Source organism: Nicotiana tabacum, chromosome 7 (genome assembly GCF_000715075.1).
Source record: "Nicotiana tabacum cultivar K326 chromosome 7, ASM71507v2, whole genome shotgun sequence".
Lineage (NCBI taxonomy): Eukaryota > Viridiplantae > Streptophyta > Magnoliopsida > Solanales > Solanaceae > Nicotiana > Nicotiana tabacum.
In genome coordinates this window covers 168375163-168400592 of record NC_134086.1, presented here as the reverse complement: position 1 = coordinate 168400592, position 25430 = coordinate 168375163, and the positions used below count along the sequence as shown (strand labels likewise).

The 25430-nt window shown below is 31.7% G+C and overlaps 2 protein-coding genes and 1 non-coding gene across 3 annotated transcripts; 2 read left to right on the top strand and 1 right to left on the bottom strand.

Annotated features, from left to right (window-relative positions):
* Positions 1–1537: 1537 nt before the first annotated feature.
* LOC107792202 (cyclin-D3-2-like) lies at positions 1538–3632 on the top strand. The gene is given in 4 exon segments (NM_001325537.1): positions 1538–2249; positions 2331–2532; positions 2701–2831; positions 2997–3632. Coding segments are annotated over 4 exon segments (1122 nt in total). The 5' UTR covers positions 1538–1727; the 3' UTR covers positions 3264–3632.
* Positions 3633–21748: 18116 nt separating this feature from the next.
* On the top strand, positions 21749–21833 carry TRNAM-CAU (transfer RNA methionine (anticodon CAU)). Its single transcript is given in 2 exon segments — positions 21749–21786; positions 21798–21833. It is a non-coding gene; the product is annotated as a tRNA-Met (tRNA).
* Positions 21834–21946: 113 nt separating this feature from the next.
* Positions 21947–24247, bottom strand: LOC107785878 (uncharacterized). Its single transcript, XM_016607275.2, has 3 exons — positions 23774–24247; positions 22904–23225; positions 21947–22604 (listed from the first exon to the last, which is right to left on the bottom strand). Exons 1-3 carry the CDS (start codon positions 24195–24197, stop codon positions 22151–22153), a joined length of 1200 nt encoding a protein of 399 aa, XP_016462761.2. The 5' UTR covers positions 24198–24247; the 3' UTR covers positions 21947–22150.
* Between the last annotated feature and the right edge of the window lie 1183 nt (positions 24248–25430).

The window sequence follows — 25430 nt, the reverse complement described above, 5'->3', positions numbered from 1 at the left end:
ATAAATTTTATGCTATGAAGATTTTGTTGGAAAAAACCCCGAAAAACCCGACTTTTGTTAGTTTGGTTTATAATTTTAAAAATCCGAAATAATTGATTTAGTTTGGTAATTGAAAAATCTGAACCAACTCGACATATGTACACCCCTAACTAATGCTATCACGGAGATAAATACACATACTTCAATATATGTCACTCGTGTTAAACTTTGTTTTCTTGCGGATTCTAATATTGTTCATCTGAGGTCTATAGGCATAAAACATGATGTACACTTTCATTATTTTTCTTCTTATTGGAAATGAGGTTAAGGAGTTGATCTTCACCCAACTGGTGAATCACATTAATGTAAGTAGAATAAATTAGGAGAGAAAGGGGCTGCTTCCTTTAAATGGTATATATACCCAATTGACATCATCTTAAGAGAAAAAAAAAGGTTGAATTGAAAGAATATATTATATGTATCTTTAAGATATTTTTACCTTAAATTATTAATTAATAAATAATATTTAATATAAACACCAAATGCTAATAAATATTATTTCTAGACTACAAGGGGTCGTCTAGTTCGAATCAAGATTATCTTAGTATTAATCCTAGGATTATAACCATGACTATCATACCATCTTTTATCCGTGATGGATAATATCAACAGCTTGGTATAATGTTTATACAACTAAACGATGGATAAATGCAATCTCAAATCTAATACTACCAAATTAGTATTTTAATCTAGGTAACCAAATCTATCAGTGGTCGTTTGGTTGGGAAATAAATTATCCGAGGATTAATTATTCGGTGTTAATTATTTTTGGATTGTTATCCCATCTTTCTACAGGGATAAAAACAACACTACAATTCCACGATAACTAATTTTGAAATTAATTATACCACAATTTTATCTCAACCAAATATTAGATAAACCGATCTCAAATATAAGTAATCCATAATTAATTATCCCTAAATTAGTTATTTCGAGATTGTTATCCACCCTCTCATAGAGATAAAAATAATATTACAATATCAGAATTAGTTATATCGTAATTTTATTCCAATCAGATATGAACTAAACTTATCTCAAATTTAATCTAGTGATTAATTATCTTTTTTTTCTCCGGTACTAAACGAGCCCAATAGTGTAAGATGAGCGGTGCCTTTTCAAATTCTCTGTCATGAGAAGATCCGGCTTGGTGTGTGTGCCTTTTTTTCCCATTTTCTGCAACATACTACTACTACATTGTATATAAAGTACGTATATATATATATATCCCCTTCTATTTTGTATCTTTATACATATCCTACACTGCTACTAGTATTATTTTATTTTTACCATTCCAATACCAAGAAAGTGGAGAAAGTAAAGGTAAAAACCCAAAGCCCCCAAACAAAAATCATCGAAATCTCCTCCTTTCAGTCCTAACCTCAAATCAAAATACATACTCCTATTTTACTACATATAAAGAAAGGACAAGCGTGACATCCACTCTGATAAAATCTCTTTCTTTTTCTCTCTTCCTTTATCTTTCTTTCTTTTTTCTTTCTGTTTTTGAGAAACGAGTCTCTGTGTACTCCTCCTCCTATAGCTTTTCTCTCTTCTTCTCTTCACACCTCCCACAACACACAATCAGACAAAATAGAGAGGAAAATGAGTATGGTGAAAAAGCTTTGTTTTGTATAATGAGAAAAAGAGATTTATATACATCTCTTCTTCTACTTCCTTCTTACTAGAAGATGGCAATAGAACACAATGAGCAACAAGAACTATCTCAATCTTTTCTTTTAGATGCTCTTTACTGTGAAGAAGAAGAAGAAAAATGGGGAGATTTAGTAGATGATGAGACTATTATTACACCACTCTCTTCAGAAGTAACAACAACAACAACAACAACAACAAAGCCTAATTCTTTATTACCTTTGCTTTTGTTGGAACAAGATTTATTTTGGGAAGATGAAGAGCTTCTTTCACTTTTCTCTAAAGAAAAAGAAACCCATTGTTGGTTTAACAGTTTTCAAGATGACTCTTTACTCTGTTCTGCCCGTGTTGATTCTGTGGAATGGATTTTAAAAGTGAATGGTTATTATGGTTTCTCTGCTTTGACTGCCGTTTTAGCCATAAATTACTTTGACAGGTTTCTGACTAGTCTTCATTATCAGAAAGATAAACCTTGGATGATTCAACTTGCTGCTGTTACTTGTCTTTCTTTAGCTGCTAAAGTTGAAGAAACTCAAGTTCCTCTTCTTTTAGATTTTCAAGTAATAACCTTTTTTTTCTAACTTCTCTATTTTATCAAATTCTTGAATTTTTTATTTTATAAAACATGTTGATTTTTACAGGTGGAGGATGCTAAATATGTGTTTGAGGCAAAAACTATTCAAAGAATGGAGCTTTTAGTGTTGTCTTCACTAAAATGGAGGATGAATCCAGTGACCCCACTTTCATTTCTTGATCATATTATAAGGAGGCTTGGGCTAAGAAATAATATTCACTGGGAATTTCTTAGAAGATGTGAAAATCTCCTCCTCTCTATTATGGCTGGTAATTATTGAACTCATATCAGTTTTTTTTCTTTTTGTTCTTTTTTGAGTTGCTGTTGCGGAATCTTGTTTTGACTAAAGATTAGATTTTTCGATGATAACAAGTAACAAGAAAAGTAACAGAAGAAACCCCTTTTGATTTTTGGACATCTTTGCCCTAATAATACAGATTGTAGATTCGTACGTTATATGCCGTCTGTATTGGCCACTGCAATTATGCTTCACGTTATTCATCAAGTTGAGCCTTGTAATTCTGTTGACTACCAAAATCAACTTCTTGGGGTTCTCAAAATTAACAAGGTTAGTTTTATTAATTTGTCTTTGCCATTTTCTTGATTATTACTGTTTTTTGTTCTTTTTATTCTTTCATGTTGTTACACCCCAACATGGTGAAAAAAACAGCCATTAAATGTTATAGTATGAGTATATTCCAGAGAATTAACTGCAACCATTTACTGTACACAGGAGAAAGTGAATAATTGCTTTGAACTCATATCAGAAGTGTGTTCTAAGCCCATTTCACACAAACGCAAATATGAGAATCCTAGTCATAGCCCAAGTGGTGTAATTGATCCAATTTACAGTTCAGAAAGTTCAAATGATTCATGGGATTTGGAGTCAACATCTTCATATTTTCCTGTTTTCAAGAAAAGCAGAGTACAAGAACAGCAAATGAAATTGGCATCTTCAATTAGCAGAGTTTTTGTGGAAGCTGTTGGTAGTCCTCATTAAAATCAATCACCTGATTTATCTCTTTTCTTTCTTATTACCAACTATGGTGGTAATAATATTTATTGATATTCAGAAGTATTTACCTTTAATGTCATTTTCAAAAATTACATGAAAATGGAAAAAAAGAAAAGAAGAGCTTAGCTGGTGGTTGCAGTTGGCAGAGAAGAGGACTGGCTTTTTTTTGCAGGAGTGTAGTCTACTACTACTGGAAAGCAGAGATAGAGAGAGGAGAAAAGACAGAAAATCTGCACTATTTGTTTTTTCTCTATTCATATCAATTCTCTCTTAGGTCCTTTTCATGCATGCATACTTTTGATGGACATATTTTATATATTTACTATAATCATAAATTCTTGAATATTTTGTTAATTTTCTGTATACCCCTTCTCCCCTTTGATATCCTTCTATATCACTACAGAACATGTGAATTAGAATCTAAAATGCCACCACCAAAGGATGTGGTGCATTGGATGGAACTGCTCCCTTAACCAAAGGTTTCGGGTTCGAGCTCCGAGTATGGAAAAATCCTTGGTAGGGAGCGCTACCCCCCGAGTGAGGCCCTACCCGGCACGAATCCGGATATAGTCGGGCTCCAATACGCATACCAAACGCTGGATGAGAAACAAAAAAAATCTGAAATGCCAGGAAACTATCGACATGGAAGTAATATGACTAGAGTTTAACTTATACATTCAACATTGCGAAAAACTTTTTACACTATTAGGTAATATGTAACACTATAAAAATGAGATATATAATCTTGATATAAGGCATATTAATAATGTGGCATGATAGTGTAAATTTTTTCTACATCAATAAATATAAGTTAAACTCATAAGATTATAGAAATGAAAATAATTGCCTAACGATTTAAGTTATGTACTTTTACTTGAATTGGGCAATTTATCTAGTTATAGTATATTCTCACTTTGTTCTTAAGGTAATAAGAACATAGAAAAGAATTGATAAGTGAAGATTTTTATAATCTTTTGGTAATTTAAATGGTTATAGTAGATTCTCACTCTATTTTTCAATTTACATGTGGTAAGGTTATATTCATTTGGTGTGCTTGCATTCTAAACATTCAAACATGATTTGAAGTTATTTATTATTGTATGCCAACTTCATTGGTGTGGCAAAACATATATACAATGTTATTCCACAGAATTTAAAATCAATGAAGAAAATGAAGCTGAACAAGTCTTTAAGGTTCGAGCAATTGAAATAGAAGAGGAATGATAAAGAGATTGGTTGATTCTTAAGATAGATCATGCAATTTAAGGTATATGGACTAACTCTTTCAAAAAATGTTTATAAAATGTCATTTATCTATATTATATTAAAAGGAGAGTAGTATGCATTGTGGTTAAGCCAAGTGGCAAGCTAAAATGGAGCCACTTGGCAATTTTAGGACAACATTAATAATTAGGAATTATAAATAGAAACATAATTAATGGAAGTAGTTTAATGAATCCTATACATAATCTAAATAGATCTTAGACAAATCTAATCTATATATCTATATTTATATTTATATTTATATGTATATTTGTATCTATAAATATAATAGAAAAAATAAAAAATATAGAGATACGTAAATTGAGATAACTTATGATTATTTATATTTTGGAGTAAGTTAAAATATAAAATAAAACTAAAATTTACTTAAGATATTAAAGATTTATTGAGTTTAAAAAATTTAAAAATTCAAGCAGCAAAATAAGATCTTATATAAAGTATACAAATTATTTATAAGGTAAGAAAAAAAATTAAAGAATCAGTAAAAATATTTTAATAACAAGAATAATAAAGTCATATTAATATTGATAAATCGGGCAAACAAATATTTTATACGTAAATATTACTATATTATTTAGATATAATGGGTTCAAACAATTAAGAAAATATTTTTATATGATTAATATTTGAATTGAGTTTAGTTAGTTTAAGTTTGAAAGCATAACATGAATTTTTAAAATGCGGTCCAATTTAGAAAATAGAATGATAAAAAAATATTTGAAGTTGAGATGGGAAAGTTATTTAATTTTTATCTATATTATATTAGAATAAGTGTGACAGAAATATATATTAAATTCAAACAAGCTAATAAAAATTCACATGACAATGTATTAATATTAGGAATTGAATAATATAATATAAAAAATAAAGACTAAATAGAGAAAAAATATAAATTCAGATTTTTTATCATAGAGAAAAAGGGTAAAAATAATTAAATTTGAGATAAGAAAGTCTTTTATATCGTGATAAGAAAAGTTATAATATGGGTAAGTCCACGTAACTCAAGTCTAATATACAAAATCAAAAACTAATAATATTGAATAATAAAAATAAATTAGAGATAATGTGAGGATATGTATAAATCATAAGTTTAGAAAATAAAATAAAGTAAATATACAATACTTAAAAATATTATTAAAATTTAAATAATTTAAAATTTTCAAGCAATATTTTTAAATCAAAATAAATATTTATTTAATGATTAAAAAATTATATATTTATCTATATTATATTAAATAATAGTAGTTGATAATGATATTAAATAAAGTTACAAGTTAATGAAAAGCCACACAAAAACGTAATAAGACTATATATCAGTTTAAAAAATAGTAAAATTACGTTAAATTATTAAAAATGTACTAATCGAAATGAAAGGGAAAGACTATTTGAGATTAAAGTTCTTAAAACTATGATGAGAATGCTCAAACTATAGATAATACCACAAAATTGAAGTCTTATTTATGAAAAATAAAATAAAAAATAAAAAATAAAAAATTAAAAATAAACAATAAATTTATATATAGGTAATTTTACTAATAAAAATTAAAAATTAATTTTGTATCTTAAAACTAAAAAAGAAAGAAAATTTATATAAAGAAATAATATGACACTGAAAATATTGCTACAACATTCAAATATAATAGGTTCAAAATGATTAAGAAATATTTTTTATGATTAAAATAAAATTTTAAAAATACAAAATAAAATTCTAATATAGGTAATTTTACTAATAAAATTAAAAATTAAATTTGCATCTTAACGATAAAAAAGAAAGAAAATTTAACTGCATTTAATACAAAAATAATTACTAAGAGAACTCAATACACTTGGAATATAATAATCAAATAAATTAATTCAAAGTTATAATTTAAAATAAAATATGATATTATTTTTGTTATAGGTGAAACATTAATATAAAAACTAATTAAAATATTGTAGTAGGGAAGAGAATGCATAAAAAATAGAGGCAGTGTGAGGATACTTATACTTTAAATTAATTTAAAAACAAAATAATTAAATTATAGTTTAAAATATTACTTTAAATTTAAATGATTAAAAAATTCCGAAATAAGTGGTTACAAACGTAAAATTATATCAAATTTCAAGAATAAAATATTTATATTTATTAAAGACTATTAAAGGATAATAAGCAATACATTAATTTAATTATTAAGCTAATAAAAATTATGTAATAGTATAATAATATTAAATAATAAATAATACAATAACTATAAGAAAAGAACCAAAAAATAATTTGCATAAAAATGATGTGATAAATAAGACATATTTGACTTTCAAATAAAAACAAAGTGGTAGTAAGAATTTTATTAAAATAATATTATCTAATATGCTCAAACAAGACAGATCATAACATGACATGTTTAGTATTCTTTAATATTGACAGCGAAACGAAATGCAAGTACTAAAAATAAGGGTTATGCTACTACAAATATATATTAAAAAAAAAAAGGTTGTGTACTACGAGATTAAACAATAATTTCATATCCTTCTTCGTAATTAATATCTAATTTATAATTTTTATCTCAGAGGTTTATATTTTAAGGTTATTCGCACATGATTCAAACAATTTACATCACAATTTGACATGATTTTTGTCCGCGCATTGCACGGGTACTAATACAAGTTTAGGTTAAAAGTTAAAACTCTTTCATAAAATACATCTCTTAATTTTACCTTTCATTAACTATTCACAAGTTGACTTTCCATATCCAAAAAATAATACTACTAGTAAGGAAAAAATGTAGACTGACATTAGAAGCAAATCTGGTCACGTGCAACGAGAGTTTAAATTATATACGCTGTTAGTCTAAGAAATTTTTTCACCGTCTAATTATTTTAGCAAGTCTACTTTATTTTCAAGATTACATATCTTCATATTTTTAAGAAAACTTACCTGCATTTTTGAAGGACCTGATCAAATTTTAAGGAATTTTGCCTGTAAATATTTTTGAGTGATCTAACAATATAATTTTTTAAATACTATTAATGCATATTACTTGAACTCTTGCAAGAATAAGAAGATTTTGTGCAAGAATAAGTAGATTTTCTTATGATTATTGGGTAAATTGTGGTATAGGGGACAAGCAAGCATGACCAATGATACCACAGAATTAAGCCCAAAGTAGAGAGAAGAATATGTTTGGATGTGAATGGGAGACAAAGGGGTTTTGTCGGACATTGGGGTTTTTTTACTTTTGTTTTCTTGTTCATTTTTATTTATATTTCTAGAGAAACTAGAATGATGTGTGTGTGTATGTCTCACTCTCAGTCGAATGGAGACTTTTGGGGGGAGTTTATTTGTAGTTATCAAGTGGGTTTGACTTTGACCTCATTTCATTATTTGCCTGTCCGGGTGTCCAATTTTTTCTGTTTCTCTTTAGCTTTTTCCTTTTTTATATCTAATAAAATAAATATTTTTCTTGAACCAAGATTTAGTGAAAATAATTTATCTACCTCTACATGGTAAAGATAAAGCTTCTCTCTCTATATATGTGAAAGTGCACGTTGTTGTAATAAAACGATATTTACAACATTTATATAGGAACAAAACAACACATGTAATATGTCATGGGCTGCTTTCCAGACATGCCCCATGATCCCTTGACCGCGCCCCATGGCGGCCTAGCAAGCCTCACAATGCCTAGCGCCATGGTCGGCCTCGTGGTCTTGGCTGCGCCAAGTGACAAGTGTGCATGTGCCTCTGTCGCCCCACCGATGCCTCTCGCCAGCGCCCAAGGGCTGGCCAATGACAACAGCGCCGCGCGCCCTGACAATGTCGCGCGCGCAGATCCTGATGCCTCGCCAGCGCCCAGCTGCAGGCCCATTCCAGCAGCGCCTCGCGCACAGACCCTGATGCCAAGCACTAGTGCCCAGCCTCAGGCCAGCACATCAAGTGTCGCGCGCGCCCACAGCAACGCGCGCGCAGACCCGCAAGACAAAGATGCTGCCATCGGACTTAGTTTTTCCTTGTAATAATCTAAGTCCTTTTCATTGTAATCATAGACTAGTTTTCATCATTTTCATTTCAGTGTGCTTCTACAGCTTTATTAGGACTAGTCTTGTCATGTTGGTTTATTTTTTTAAGCATTATTAAGGGGGACCAAACAATCAAACATTTCAATCAGCATTTTCTGGTGTCTCTCCCCCTCGACACCACATCATTGTAATCAGCATTTTCATTCAGCAATAAAATCATCATCATCATTCAAAACCCAATTCTCTCTCAGCTTCCGCAATTTGCTCACGACATTGGTTTTCCCGCACGGCACTGACAATCTAGTCTAGCGTGCGGCGAGGACCTCATTGGCGGACAGCAACCGCACTGACATCGGTTGCTTAGCCTTACGTTGCCCTTCCAAAGATCATCAGGAAGGCGTTGCGTAACAGTAATAATGTAAATTAACATTTCCAGTACTAGTATGAAGAATACCAATATATAAGTTGAAAATAATTTTACTCTTCTCAACGCCTTCATCTGCCTTGGCTTGGTAATTGATTCATTGATAAATACTACTATTATTCATCTTAATTGTGGAGAAATAGAGCATAATTTGGTACTTTCTAAAAAGGGAGATTCCATTCATCACCTTTTTGTTTATTTCAAGGGAAAAGGAAAGTAGAGCAAACAAAGGTTACTGATATTAAAAACAAAGTAGAGTGCAAAAGGATTACTGAAACATATTACTATCACTTTAATTTTGTTTTGTTTACTCTCTTATATTCCTGGAAATAGTCTCTCTGCTCCTCGGGGTAGAGGTAAGGTCTGCGCACATATTACCCTCCCAGACCCCACTTGTAGGATTATACTGAGTTATTGTTGTTGTTGTTACTCTCTTATATTACTGAGTAATTTTTAATTGAATCATCTTCCAATGAAGTTAATCTCTTGTCGAATTTTTACTAGCTTGTACAGATTAATCTTGTGTAATCCTAATTAAAACTAGTCAGGAGCCAAAATTGGATTCATGAATTTCTAAAGGAAAATATTGTTTTTAGTACTTAAAGCAAAAAAAGAAAAAGGAAATTTAGCAGCCTTAGGAATCTTCCAGGAATTGGAAATACAAAACACTAGGACCAATTTCTCATTGTTTCAAAAGGATTATGTCATTCTCATCTCAGACTTGCATGCTGGACAAAATCATCAATTGCAATCAAGTAATTTCTTCTTCTTTTTCCCCCTTCTCTTTCAGTTTGGTAAAAGAAAATTTATCTGTATATGATTGTGCTATATATTACCTAAAGTTTAGAGTTACAGTTCTTTCTGTGTGGGATGTACAAATGGAAGCTTTAATTCAAAGAATGTGTGAAACAATGCCTTATTGCACACGGAAAAACTGATATTTGTCCTCGGACCCCTAATGTTGTCCCTCTGTTTGTGATCGAGTTCCTTTTGAGCTAGAAACTGTAGAGCAAATTGAAATTGCTTGAAAACTAGCTAAGAGTAATTTTCCTACGTGGTCATTCAATCTACGTTCATTTTTTTTGTTACGAAAATCATTCAATTTTGTGTTAATTATACAAAAATCACTTTTCTTTCTTTTGTTACACAAAAATCATTTTACCTTCCCTATTTATCACTAAAGTCATCTTGGACAAATTTTATAATACTTTTACTTGAAAAGTCTATTATGCCTTTGACATTATAAATCCGTTCATTTATATAATACCTTCTATATTATATACTATATAATATATTTTTACCTAGGTATTTTACTCATAATTAAAATATTTTTATATTACTTTATTTCTTATTTTTATAATATATCCATACATTCAATTTTTTCATGAAACTCAATTTGTTTAATCATATTCAAACATGAACATATTTTTAATATAAAAAAATAAAAAAGATTTATCTTTAATATTTATTTGAAATAATAAAAACAGACAATAAAAATTTTAAAAAAAGTTTCAAAGATATTTGTGTTTAGTATTAACAACAACAACAACAACAACGATCGAGTAAAATCCCACAAAGTGGGGTCTGGGGAGGGTAGTGTGTACGCAGACCTTACCCCTACCCCGATGGGGCAGAGAGGCAATGTGTTTAGTATTAAGTTTTTTTAATTTAAAGCTTTATCTGTTAATATTATTTGAAACTATATTATTCTAATTTGTCATTGTGCTAAATGTGAGTGATAGGTTTTCAATATCTTTGTCTTATGTTTTAATGATCTAACAAGCTTAATGTTAAGAACTAGAGAGGGAACCTCACTCACTTGGATTACACTGCATCTAACGGATTCCAGCCAAATGTGAACTTGCTACAACTTCAGGAGTAGGAACCCAGACAAGGACCTGATACTCTTGTGGGTTCCTCACGGTAGTACAAAGTCAATTGGACACATCTAGAAATGAAGATTCTGCCGCACTGCACTGTTTCCAGCGCCCACTTATTCTCTGATCAACTAAAGTACAATGATTCAAGTTACTCAACTCTAGACAATCTGTGCAGTCTGCACAAGTACCAGATCAGAAACCCGATCTCTTGGTGCTCCCCTGACAGAAGTACAAGTCAACTATACAGCTGGAACACAACTGCAGAAAGTGACTGTCCGCGACTGTACGAAGAGGAACACAAGAGGGACCTGGTCCCTTAGGGTTCTCTAACAGAAGTACAAGTCAACTACAACTGGAAAGGAATTGCAGAAAGTGATTGCCTACAACAATGCAGCAGACAGTGCAACAGACAGTGCAACAGTCACTTCCCATTGAGATTGGACATCACTAAGGATGTCTTGTGTAGTATAAACCTTATGCAAAGCATAAGATTGAGTTTCAACACTTGCAAAATTAGAAAACGAAAATATTCTCTCAAGTGCTCAAGAACCTCTCTCGAGAACAAAGCTGCTACAACCTCAAGGACCTGATCCAAGATCGAATATATCTTAAGTCCTTAGGTTTGTTGAGGCTTTGTTATTTGTTCCTCATTGTAACTCCTACCCTTCTTTCTTAGAAGCGTTGATTAGGTTGAGTCATAAGCAAAAACCTTTGTAACCGTAGTGTGACAAATTGGCTTGTGGTGGAAACATCACAAGTTAGTCGAAGCCTTTGTAACCGTAGTATGACAAAGTGGCTTGTGGTGGAAATACCACAATTTAGTCAAATTCTTTGTAACTAGGATAGTTATAGAGTGGCTTGTGATGAGAGCATCACAAGTTAGTTGAAGTCTTTGCAATAGGGTTATTGTAAAGTGGCTTATAACAGGGAGATTGCAAGTTAGTGACGTTAAAAGCCTACAGGTGTAGGTCGTGGTTTTTTTATCCCCTTGTGTGAGATTTTTCCACGTAAAAATCCTCTACAAAGTACTATACTATTTGGTAGATTCACACAAACTTAGTATTGTACCAAACTGATATAGGACCAGATCGCTATACAGTTTGGTTCATCAGTATTTTAAGAGGAAACAGATAGAGAACCCGGTTTTCTATACAGTCTGGTGGACGCACAATTTCTAACAGTGAGTATTTTGTCTATTGGATTAATGGGTATGGCTTGGGTGACAAATTAGTGAGCTTTGATTTTATTTAAAATATTTCATTAAGCATGGTTAAGAACGAGGACTTGAGATTTATTCACGATAATGTTATCGATAAATTTTGATAATGCTATTTAAATATTTTGAAAATTAACGTTAAGAAAAATTAATTGTACGGATATATTATAAAAATAAAAAATAAAATAATATTAAGTTATTTTAATTACTAGTAAAATATATGGGTAAAAGTATAGTATATAGCATATAATATAGAAGATATTACATAAATGAGAGGATTTATAATGTCAATAGCATAATAGACTTTTCAAGTGAAATGTTCGTAAAATTTGGTCAAAGTGACTATTGTGATAAATATAGCATAGTAAAATGAATTTTGTATAACAAAAGAAAGAAAAATAATTTATGAGTAATGAACACAAAATTGAATTACTTTTACGTGACAAAAAAATAGTAATTTTTGGGCAATGAACACAAAGTTGAGTGACCACCCATGCAATATAGAGAAAACTAAGAAAGCAATGAGAAAAGTAATTCACTTTAAGCTACTAATTAGAATGATTTTGTCACTCTGTTTGAGATACAAACTGAATTAAAACTGCCAAGAAATATATCAATTATCTTTACATTAAGCTGCCATATAAAATGAAAGTGCCAAACAAACACTATCAAAAACACATGATGATCTCTTTTTATTTGTCCAAGTTAAATCGGTGGATAATATTATTCGATACTAAAATTTTCTTTCGTTTGTTGTTACCTTTTTTTCACGTGTTATACGCATTAATAGCAGTTAATTTCAGTGAGCCAACGTATTTAGCAATTGCATCCGTGACAAGTGGCCTTAAAAATCATTCATCAATCATTAAAAAAACACGTCTAACAATTTTCCCTTTGTTTAGTATATTTCTTTTGTATCTTCTTGAATTTTCGCGATTGCTATCAACATTCAAACTAATTACTATACGATTGCAATATTAAAATATTGTAGGAGCGTTGTCTCTTATTCAAATACAAAAATAAAATAATACACTTTTTATTACTATTTCAAGCAAGTGACAGACATAAAAGTTACGTGACCTTTAATTATTGGATAGATTTTGATGAGTATCCTACCAATTCTTTTGTGTTGAGCTTGAAAGTCAAAACATTCTTATTTTTGCGATTGATGCAGTGAAGTTTCATTTGTAACTAATGACTAAAGAAGAGTGAGGTAACTACAGTAACTTAACTGTGAAAGTTGTAAAGATATTACTGTACTTAATCACTAAGTAGAATTAATACCACAATAATTACTAGCCATAATAAAATATAGTCAGATATTAACTCAAAATCTTTTAACAGTGAAGCTAAGTGGATCAGTATCTTTAAAAACTCTTCTAAATAGTATTTTTATTGTATCCAATATAAAGCATTGTATAATTCAACGCAGACGTTGGTGAAATATGTTTTTATTCGATCTTCATTTAGAATTGTTGGGACGGAGCCACTCTTGTCCAAGGTGTATTCTCGAAAAACTATACTGCACAGATAGTTAATTTTTTTTTAATGTATATATACTATATGTTAAATTCGTTGACTGTTTCATATATTTACTTATTCATATTTTAACTTCCTTAATGAAAATTCTAACTCTGCTACTGATCTGGTGGGCCTACATTGGTTCCTTTTTTTGCTCTGAGTGTGGTGATATATTATCGACTTTAATTTGTGTGTACAGATCTGGGAGAAGATGGTGCTATGGTGCGTGCTACTAGATATCATGAATCATGATATATGGTCCATGATAGGAGGAAAATGTCCTTTTATTTTGTTCTTTCGTTTTCTTTTTCCTTTGGAGCAACTGGGATGATGCACTATGAGCCTATAAAGTTAAAATTTAATAGATATCAACTAAAACCTAAGTCACATTAACATAATTAATGCAAAAATATAACATAACAAAGTGCATAGCTGCGGCATCGATTACAGTAGGAAGTAAGCGCTCTAGCTTCTTATATAAATAGTAGTAGCTGCTTACACACAGAAAAGATATAGATATAAATGCAAATAAAACAAGTAATATAAATACATGACGCTGTATTATTTTAAAGAAATGTGATGCCATATTAGTGTCAACTAAGATCTTTTTTCTTTAAATGCTTCAATTTGATCATATATAATGGACTAAACCTACTCTTCCAGACTTATAACTTGGTTGCAGGTTTGATAGAGGTGCAGTGGATAGTCCTACAAAAAACTAAGATCAGGCAATTCAAAGGGGTTAATATAATTTGAAGTTGTCAGAACAAATTGTTTGCTTTATTATAAAAAGGAATTATTAGGATGTCTTTGTTAGCCCCATATTTTTCTCGTCCACCAGTTTTTCAATATGTATTAGTGTCTGTTTATCAATGTCGATTTCCCTTGCATTCTGTCATAGTTTATAATTGTCCGTCTATATTAGTGGCAGATTCAGAATTTTTATTAAGGGGGTTAAAATATTAAAAAAATAAATCCACCAAGAAGTCAAGGGGTGTCATTAATTATACTAGCTTTAGGATATGTGCGTTGCACGTGTTTATCGCGTCAATCAATTAAAATTTATGTAAAAGAACAAGTTATGTAAAATTGTAATGGACATTAAAGTAGATGCAAACATTTGTTTATTAAGTTAATGCGATAGTTAAAGTTACAATAATTGGACCTACAACGATAAATAATTTGATTAAGTTTGTTATATTATTCCTAAATAGTAGTGAATTAATTAAATGATTATTTTTAAATATTAGGGAAATAATCAAATGACTATTTTGTCTAATGTGAACTCTATTTTAAAAAAGATAAAAAAAGCGAACGATATTTCGCTAAGGGCCTTCGTGCTTTTAATATAGTATAGATAGTATATATACATTTTTTTTTAAAAATTATCGAACTAAACAATATAATTTTCCGACGAAGGACACTCCTTGGATGCATGTGGCTCCGCCACTGTCTATAATGGTCGACTTTGTCACCAAATTAGGCTACTCGTTTCTTGAGCGTTTTATTTAAAAGTACTTGTCGCTTATATCACTTTACTCTATGAGCTATCGTTCTGTAAATATCACAATTATAAGAGATTGGCAAAAATAAAAATAAAAACAAAAACGTTTTTATCTAAAACTCCGCTATGGATCAATCATCTTCCCATATCCATATTTGCATTTGGAAAATTCTGTGATTTATTTGGAGGGAAAAAACTCTAGTCCTTAAATCGCACCAAACTAATGAAATAATGCAATGAGCTGAGGGTCGAGTCCCCCACCAATAATTGCTGAATAATACCATATGTGATTACTTCTTTTTTCTTTTACCCCAAAACCAAAACTGGTCTAGTGAAAAAAAAAAGGGAAGAGAAGAAAACTTTAATCTATTTTTTGATGATTTTGGCTCTACTCAAAACCATCAGCCTTTTGACTTGGTCTGTTATTTTTTTCTTTCTACTGCTACAAGCTTTGCTTGCTATCTTTTACTACTTGTTATTGTTTTATAAATAAAGCAATGCAAAATCTCTCCACACTATAAAAGTAAAAGTAAAAACAAGCCTTCTCTTCTCTTTGCCTTAATTTCCCAATTCCACATACCTCTTTTTTGCTTACAGCTGTAAAGGTGAAAAATACAGCATAACAAAGGGACCCATTTCATGATCATCTTCTTTTACCAAGAAAAAAAAAAAGAGAAAGAAAAAAGAATGCTCAAATTTTGACCTTTAGTTGAATTCTTATCATATCTACCGCTGATGTAGAAAAGGTGATTCCAATTTGACCTTTGCAGTGAATTTGTAATATACTAACAACTCTTTTGTCTATGTCTATGTAATATAGTACAAACAACTATTACGTTTGTTTATTTGTTTTGGTACCACATCAGCAATATCATTATGGGTGATATTACTAATATTTTATTGACCCTCTGTGATTTCCTAAGTATTTTCTTTTAAACCTTGGATACCAAAAAAATTCCAGAAAAAAAAAGAGAGAGAAGCAAACATTTATTAACCAAAAAGTTTTTCTATTTGTTTCATTCATTTTGTATTCAATTGAATATGAACAATCTCAGCAAGCCTGGCAAGAAGTTGATGTAAGGAAATGAGTTTCAAACTCTGCCTGCTTTCTAAAGACAACATAAATATATGCTGACATTCACCTACTTATAATTTTGTGTCAACAGTGTTGGTTTATTGTCACAATTTAATTTTTTAAGTGATTCTAGTTTGGGACTCTGATAGTTCTTAACTTTTTTCAAAATTTATATTTACTACTATATAATAGTTTCAAGCGTCGTTGAGGAAGTGTATACATACAAAAAAATTAAAAAAAAAATATTTACACATGTGAAATGAAAATTTTCAAAATTCTGCTTGTATGATCTTGTTCACATTGTTAGTTTCGAGCTTATATAGATAAGAAAGAAGGGTTAAGGTAGCTTGATAATTAGCTGAAAACTAGTGAATTTATGACAAATCATCACGATAATGAATATAGAGCTTATATAGAACGACATGATTAGTGAAAATTCACATTATTGATCCCAACTTGCTTGTAATTGAGGCGTCGTAGTTATTTATGAGTAGCATGCATGCAAATGCAATCATCGTCATCGCTCGTCACCATGGAAGATGCAATTGGTCTCGAGAGAAGCTTTGGTTATTATGTAGCATTATCTCTGTCTGTGGGCCTTATAGAATTTAAACCAAAAGATGAAAATTGAAAAAGAAAAGGACCCATCTGAAAGAGTCCAAGTTGCTTACATTGCATACACTTCGCGTGAGTTATATTATTGTCTCCAAGTGAAAAGATACATTAATTAATATGGTGCTTAAATCTTTGTCCTTCTATTGCAGTTCTATCTCTTTCTTCTGCTACTCAGTTATTGTTTTGCAGTTTCCATTCATCATTCATCCCATAGCATCCTAAGCAAAATCTGTATAATTTGAAAATGAAGTTGTCGTAGCTAAAAGTAACGGTAAAATATGTACACTGAAAAACATGCTAAGCTCAAATCATTCAAGATTAAACATTTAAGTTTACTCTAACATGATGATTTGATCTCAAGTAGTTCTTGGTCATTGTTGAACCGCATTTGATCAAATGTTTTTTTGTTTTATTTGCTTATTTATATTTGTATGATGGTATTCGGGTCAGCTTGCACATACTTTGACAATTTCACTTTGGTATTTCCGGCCAATGGAAAGGGGGGAGAGGGGGAAGGGAGGCTTATGCACCTTATCTTAAGCAGTGTCACGTGATATCCAAGGGCGGATGCACATGTATAGAAGCGGTGTCACGCGATACCGCTTCGTCGAAATTTTTTACTAAATATATGTGTTAATACTCTAAAGAAGCAGACGAGTAGAAAAAAATACACCACTTGATATAAATTATTTCTTGGTGCATTGGTTGTGTGCGTGACTTTGCTCTAAGAGGTCAAAGGTTCAAACCTCAACTAGCGCTATTTTTTTTGTAAATATTTGTGAGAATCTATGTGGTTAAAAAGTGTGATGAAGTAAAATTTAATTCAGGACTTTTTCTAAATTAAGACTCAACAAAACCAATAGATTAAATTTATTTCTTGTCTGGAAGTATGATAATTAATGTTATAATTGTCATTCTTCGTTAAATTTTGACACCACTTATAAAAATTCCTGCGTACGCCCCTGAGGATATCGCTTCATAATGTTTTCGTAAATACGTATGTCTAACTAATAAGAAAAATGAAAATATTGGATATAAATATAAAAAATGACATTGTTTGTCGTTATAGTGATGTATTTATTTGTTCACTTCTTCAAATATTGACACCCCTTATAAAAATTCACGTATATGCTACTAGAAGGAGCGAGGGGGGGGGAGAGGGCCTTTTTGGTGTGATTATCCAAGTGCTAAAAGTTGCAGCCTATTCTAAAACAAGTTCAGTAGGATTTCTAAGTCATGAATATCAAGAAGCACTTGAATTTCATTTGTGCCCCTTAAAGAGAAGGAAAAAACAGAAGTCACAAAAGGGAATAATTTCAAGAACTTAGGTAACCATATGTTTTACAAACTGGTTGCCACTTTGATAAGACCTTCAATAAACAAACATCCAATAAGTACTAATTTTAATTCCAGACATAAATGGGTGCCCACAAATTCCCATAATGAGGTACATTTTAGATGTTAGAAGAAGTAGACAAGGAGCATTAAATAAAGAAATAATGACACAGTCCAGTATCTTGGATAGCGTGGTCCTATGATTTTTTTTTTGTTAAGTGAAGGATTGGTGTAGAATAGTTTTAACTTTTCTCCACTATATTGTGGCCATATTTTGGAGTTTTGGCAACACAAATTCTCATGACCTCTTCTCTCTTTTAAAAGGGTAGAAGAAAACACACATTTAAGGAGATTGAAATAGAGATTTTCAGGGGTCAGTGCATATTGGACCCAATATCTGAGAAACATTGCTGCCATATTGGAAGCATGTCTTGTTTTACAGACAAAGATCGGAGTATCTCTTTGACAGTGGCTATGCTTTGAGTATGAGTTATTACCCCTATCTATATTGGTGACCACTTTCATATTCCATTACCCCTCTTATATCATAATATATTTTCTTACTGTGACATTGTTATTGGACCATGTAACAAATTATTATCATACTAGTTAACTCATTGATTTAAGGAAAAGATGTGGAATCAATCTAAAATAAAATAATAAGCCTACTCATGCATAAGGAAAGTAGAAGTCTATGCACATTAGCCTACTCATGCATAAGGAAAGATCGTCAAAATAGCACAGGCTAGCCAGTCTTCGGACTGGTAATTGAAAAATAGCCATTATTTTGCGGCAACACAAAAAGTTCCAGCATAATATATCGGAGATTGGAGCACCTGTATATGAACTTTCAGCATATTATGTTGGAACTCCAGCACATGGAAAGTTCCAGCATAATATACTGGAGATTGGAGCACCTGCGTATAAACTTTCAGCATATTATGTTGGAACTCCAACACACAGAAAGTTTCAACATAATATACTAGAGATTGGAGCACCTGTGTATGGACTTCCAGTATATTATGTTGGAACTCTAGCACATTATGAAATTCCAGCATGTTATGTCGGAAGTTCACAGGTAAAAAATTCAAACTCCAGCATATTATGCTAGATTATTTTCCGGATTTTGAAAAGTATTTTTGTTCAAATTTATCTTTACATGAAAATGACTAAATTTCGATCACTTTTAAAACTATGACTATTTTTCAATTAACACTTGTAAATCTAGTTATTTTTGAATTTCCTAGACAGATTTGAGTTTGATTTATTTGTTGCCAAAGACAAGAATTATATTGTTATGCCCTACTATGACCGTGTAGCTGATTGCACGCAAAAAAAGTGAATAAAAAATGTATGAATTAACTCACAAGAGTTGAAGTCATATAAGACCCTTAAACAAAGTTACAGGTAAACTGTTTCTTGCTTCTTTTGTTATGCCCAAACGAAGTAAAAGTATTTTTTCCCCTCGCAAAATATTACTATTACTACTATTTGAAACGCCAAAAGTATCTATCTTGCTGGTGGCGTAAAGTTAAAGATATTGCGATCGACTGAAGAATAAAGATGAAAATGATGGTGACAATAGGAAGACCCTGTCAATCTTAGAATATTTTCCATAGTAAGGTTAAAAAATACAAACAAGAATTTAAAGTTGGAATGATAAGATTTCCAGAAATTGTTACCTTCACTTGGAAGATAATATTCCATTTCCATTTACCTAATATGGTACATATCGAAATTTCGTGCCCGTGAACACTGTCCTTTTGTACCATGATCGAAGAACCTCACTTAATTTTCTATGTACCTTCAATCAACTTTGAAAGTTTTTTCCTGAAATTTGACCTAGCATTTTTTTGGAGGGTTTGCCATTTTCAATTTTTTAGGGTTTTCTAAGGGACTGATAGTCCAGTGCCAAGAGACCACAATTAGAAATGCAGTGTAACAAGTTCCAATCTCAATGTTTGCCTCTCTACCCTCCGGGGTAGGAGTCAGATCTGCGCACATTCTGCCCTCCCCAGACCCCACTGGTGAAATTCTACTGGGTTGTTATTGTAATTACAAGTAAAAATGATTAAATTTAAGTGAGTATACTTTTTTTGGGGTTTCAAGCATAGGGTATCATGAATTCACTAATTCGATTGATTCGAATTCATGTCATAGAAAGTCCACTATAAGGGGGACTTAGAGGTTCCTGCCGAAAGTACGTCATTTCCAAAGCATGAACCAGAGTCATGAATTCACTAATTCGATTGATTCGAATTCATGTCATAGAAAGTCCACTATAAGGGGGACTTAGAGGTTCCTGCCGAAAGTACGTCATTTCCAAAGCATGAATCAGAGTCATCTAGCTTTTCTACCAACACAAAGTAGGGGTAAGATTTGAGTACACACTATTCTTTTAGGGTGCATTTGTGAAAATATACTAGATATATATTACTATTGTTGTTATTAATGAATCGAAACCTCTAATTAAGGGCGAATGAACACATATCATTCGGCCCAAACTAATATATTACTCATGTGGCCTTAAACAGAGTGCTCGAATGAACACATATCATTCGGCCCAAACTAATATATTACTCATGTGGCCTTAAACAGAGTGCTCTAGCCCATAAGCTCTGGGCTTACTCCTTCTTGGGCTTTCTTCTGATCTGTTTATCAACTCCCTCAGATCTTCATAGCATGCCCTAAAGACAATTTGCTACTCTCTAGTAAAATATTCTAATATTTTTGTATGTTCCTTAGTTTATAACTTTGAAAATCAGCAAACATGTGATCCCATTACTAAGCTAGACATTCTAGCAAAAATTAATAAATGAATAAATAAAAGAAAAAAAGGAAAGGTCAACTTTCCTTGGGATTATAAACAAGAACTCAGAGTGAAAATGATTGGGTTAAATAGAAGTTAAGTGAACAACTTTTTCCAATGATTATCAACTTGACTAAACATTCGTTAAAGGAGGGAAAATCGTCTGTTTGAAATTTCAAATTGGTGATAGAATATTAGCTAGCGCTTGGACGTAAATTTGGTTGAAATTGGAAAAAAACGAATTTTTAAAGAAGAGATGAAAAATAATTTTTGAAAGTTCACATTGTGTTTGGACACGCATTTTAATTGAAAAGAATTTGAAATTTTGTGAGTAGAAAACCTTAAAAACTACTCTATAACTGTTTTTGGGATTTGAATATTTTGTTTCAAAATCTGCCAAAAATTGGTTAAAATCTATAAACAAACAAATATATGAAAAGAAAATTTGAAAAAAAAAATTCTCCCAGATTTTATGACCAAACGGGAGCTTAGTATTTAGTACTATGTGACATGCCCTAAAATTACAAAAAAAAAAAATAGGAGCTTTGGTTAACGTCTAAGGCAACTGGGATACATAATATGGTGCCATACCTATATGCCTTTTTTACTATTTAATCAACTTAAAAACAATGGCGATTGTGATTGTTTATATTATATATTGGATTTACCGACAATATATACTCATTCTTGCAGAGGAAAACCTCAGGTAGGAATTAGTATGTTTCCTAGAATTTACCTAGAGTTTTTTGTTTAATATAATCTAAGATTTAAGAATTGAAATATTATTTAAGGTATCCGCTGACAACAACATGGGGTGGTGGCGCAGTTGGCTAGCGCGTAGGTCTCATAGCTTCTGAGTGATCCTGAGGTCGAGAGTTCGAGCCTCTCTCACCCCACATTTCTTTTTCTTCATACTATTTTCCATGAATTACTTAAAATATAACTTGTCCATAAAGAAAAACGATCTTAGTTGAGGAAGAAGTTTAATACAGTATCATTCTTTGCTCATTCCATGAATTAATGAGAATACAACTTTCGAAGAGACAAATAATGATCTTATTTGAGAAAAAATTATTACAATATAATTCTTTTTCGCCCAACTTAATACCTTTTCATTGAGCAATAGTTCTTGTTACATTCCCATGGTGTCTAACCTTATTGTATATTGAAATCTTTATTCAGTTTATTAGCAATAATGTCCAATCAAGAAACTCTAGCGCTTGCACACAACTCCACGTCCATAAATTCCACTGTTGCACCTCAAGCTAGGCAGCTCCAAATTCAACAAATCCTCATTCCAAGAATTTTCTGCTTGAAACTTAGCTACAGAGCAATCAGCCTCAAAAAGTCCTGAAGCTGCAAAGTCTTTGTCACCTCCCATTACAGGCATCAAAGCACCCATCTTAACTCTGCTCACGTAGTTCCTTCTATAAGTCTGGCCCAAAACACCACTCACTCCATCACTAAGTGATAAAAACTTGAATCCAAGCTCAAGATGAGCAAAGCAATCGTCTTGTGTTATGCCATAGTTATGAACTTTGGATTCTTTCTCTGTAATTGGCACCACCTTGGCTGTAATCTTGAATATGTTTTCAACTTCGATCACAACTTCGTTGGTGTTGCTTGTTCGAGTAATCGAGGCTATTGGTCCAGTTTTTGACTCCCACCTGTTGAGATATAATATAATTAAATAATTAAAAAGTATGTTCTTTTAATAACTAAAATTTTTTAGATGAGAGATGACCAAATCACGCAAGAGGTGTTGAGCTTAAATCTCAACTAAAAATTAGACTCTTGGTTTGAATTTAAACTTCTGACGTCATTTCCAAATTTTAGTCCCTTGGTATTTTAAAAAAAGGGCCAACTTTTAAATACAATGCCACTAAATTGGCTATTTGTGCAAGTCAGTGATAAAGTTTCATTAAAGAAAAACATATATTGCGAAATGATAGTAGTTAAACTCTACCTTGCGCCTTCGTTGTCGGGAAGAACAATAGTTTCATCGTCAATGTTGAGGAAGAGACGATCATTGGCATTATCCCATGTTGCTGTCTTAAGTGCTCCAACAGAAATCTTGTGAGTACCATAAAGGATACCAATGGATTGAACCCATGTAAAGTCTCTTTTCATGTTCTCATTTCTTTTTCCTATGAAATGGGCGTTGATGTGGAGGTTAGAGTCTGAGACCAGGCAAAAATCTTTGTCCTTCTTGCCATGGAAATAGAAGGTAATCCCATCTGCTCCAACGAAACGTGGATCTTGGCAAACTGCTCCTGGAGTGTCAGAACCTGTTTTTCCAATAAGTTTAAAACATATTGTAATCGAATATTTAGCCTAGCGAAGAACAACAAATATATATTGAAAGAAGAGTTTAAGTTATGTGCGTTAATAATATATAAATATTTGCGTAATTAGGGCACTATATAATTATAGATTAATTTCTACCGTAAGCATTAACTAGTAACCTGAAAAATGATAACAAATAACTTGCTATGATAAGTTAAATTACATTGATATATAACTTTAATCAATAGAAGAAGATAAAAAGAGTTTAACTTCTATAATGCACTTATAGAAACTGATCATAACAAGTGAACTAATTACCTAAAAAATAAGAAATAACTTACTACAACAGGTTAATTACATTGATACTTAAAATATTGTATTTACTTGTTTTTATAGGGCGGTTTTGAAGGGAAGGGTAAAGGTAACGGAAATCGAACCCATACCAGTTTACTTATGCCAAAGATTATTTATATTATCAGCGTATATATGGTTAAAACCTTATAAAAGATATAGTATACTGTGAAAGTATATATGGAGTAGAGAAACTTACTGCAAACAGGTTTGCAAGAGACACAATCAACTTGACAAGTGCCAGGGCAAGTGGTAGGGCATGTATGTTGTTGATTATAACATTTTGGGTAACTCTTGTTCTTGCACTTAACCTTCTTTGGAGATGTAGTTGGACTCGGAGGGGTGTAGGGAGGTGGGGTTGGGCCATCAATGCAAATAGGTTTGCAAGAACGACACTCAGTTATGCAGCCATTAGGACAGAATTTGGGACAAACATGAGGTAGATTTTTGCATTGCTTGATTTCATCATCAGAGCAATGAGAATGGCTGGGATGGTTAGCAATCCCAGGTGGAGTAATTACCGGGCCACCGGGGGCAGCAGTTAAAGAACTTCCAGGGGCTGTGGCCGTAGCCATTGATACGAGCAATAAGAAGAAGAAAATGGCAGATATTGATCGAGCCATTTTCTTTCTTTTGTTGAATATGCAGAGATATTTGGTAAATAATACTTGGAATGGTATTTGAGTTGATGGGATTTACACTAGGGACAACACCTTTTTATAGGAGTTGAGAATGAGAAAAGTGAGTCTATTGTTTCGTGTTATAATGTCAATGTTTTTAGTATAATAATAATTTCATGTTTCTTGATAAGTCATCTTACACATGGTTCTTTTATTAAGTCAACGTTTAGTATTCTCTATCAATTTCTCTTGTAGTTTTATCGCCGCTATTCGCATCTTTTTTTGAACTTTTGAGTAGCTAATAGCTTAACAACATAACACCCTAAAGAAAGATAGAGTAATATATACATGTGTGTGTGAACCCTACGAAATAATCAGACAATTGATATACATTCATAATAGAACGAAGTAATACGTTCAACTTGTGAAGAACTTAATGACTGGCGGTGTGCGGGATTGGTCCTTTCCTTGTCAATTAATTTGGTTATATCAAGGGTTTACGTAATTTCATTAGTACATAAAGAACCACATCTACAAATATGGCTGGTCTGATTTTGCATGTGTTCGCAACAAATTTTCGTAAGATGAAAAAATAAACTGCAACAAAAATAATATGAAGAAAAAGTAATTTTATTGATAAATATTTGTGAGTACAATTTTATGTATTCCTTGATTTTTCTCTCTAAAATTCTCCGTGATTCGAGGGCTTGAGAAACGTCTTTCTCGAATGTAGGATGATGCAGACCTCCTTGTGATGTATTTAATTGCCAAGAACGTCGTTCACAAGCACTTGATGATTGATCTCTCTGTTTGTGGATGCCTTCACAAATTGCAGAGTGTTCTTCTCCAACTCTGAATGTCCTCTAAGAGTTATGTAACCCCTATATTTATAGTTGTAGAAGATGGACAGTTCAACTACATATGAACTCTCTTGCTTGATTCTGATTGGCTCATGTCATTTTAGCCACTTGGCGACCTGTGGTTGGTTCTTGCTATTTGACATGGATTGTCACATCATTTAACACGCGGCGTCATCTTTTTGGCTTGCAGTTTGACTAGATATGCCATGTCACTTGGTACATGGCATGAGTCTGGGCCTAAAGATGAAATGGACCTTGGGCTTGAAGATAATAAAATGGACTAATTTAACTTATAAAGCCCAAATTAATTATTTAACCCAATTGAATTTAATCCAAATTTTGTATGGATTCGACCCAATAAATTTTATATGTCTAC

What these genes read in the sequence shown, in the direction of transcription:
- LOC107785878 (XM_016607275.2), bottom strand. Translation starts at nt 24,197, where the DNA reads ATGGCTCGATCAATATCTGCCATTTTCTTCTTCTTATTGCTCGTATCA. An exon ending in CTCTTGCAAACCTGTTTGCA is followed by an intron (nt 23,226 to 23,773) that starts GTAAGTTTCTCT and finishes TTGGAAAAACAG; the next exon opens with GTTCTGACACTCCAGGAGCA. An exon ending in CCCGACAACGAAGGCGCAAG is followed by an intron (nt 22,605 to 22,903) that starts GTAGAGTTTAAC and finishes ATATCTCAACAG; the next exon opens with GTGGGAGTCAAAAACTGGAC.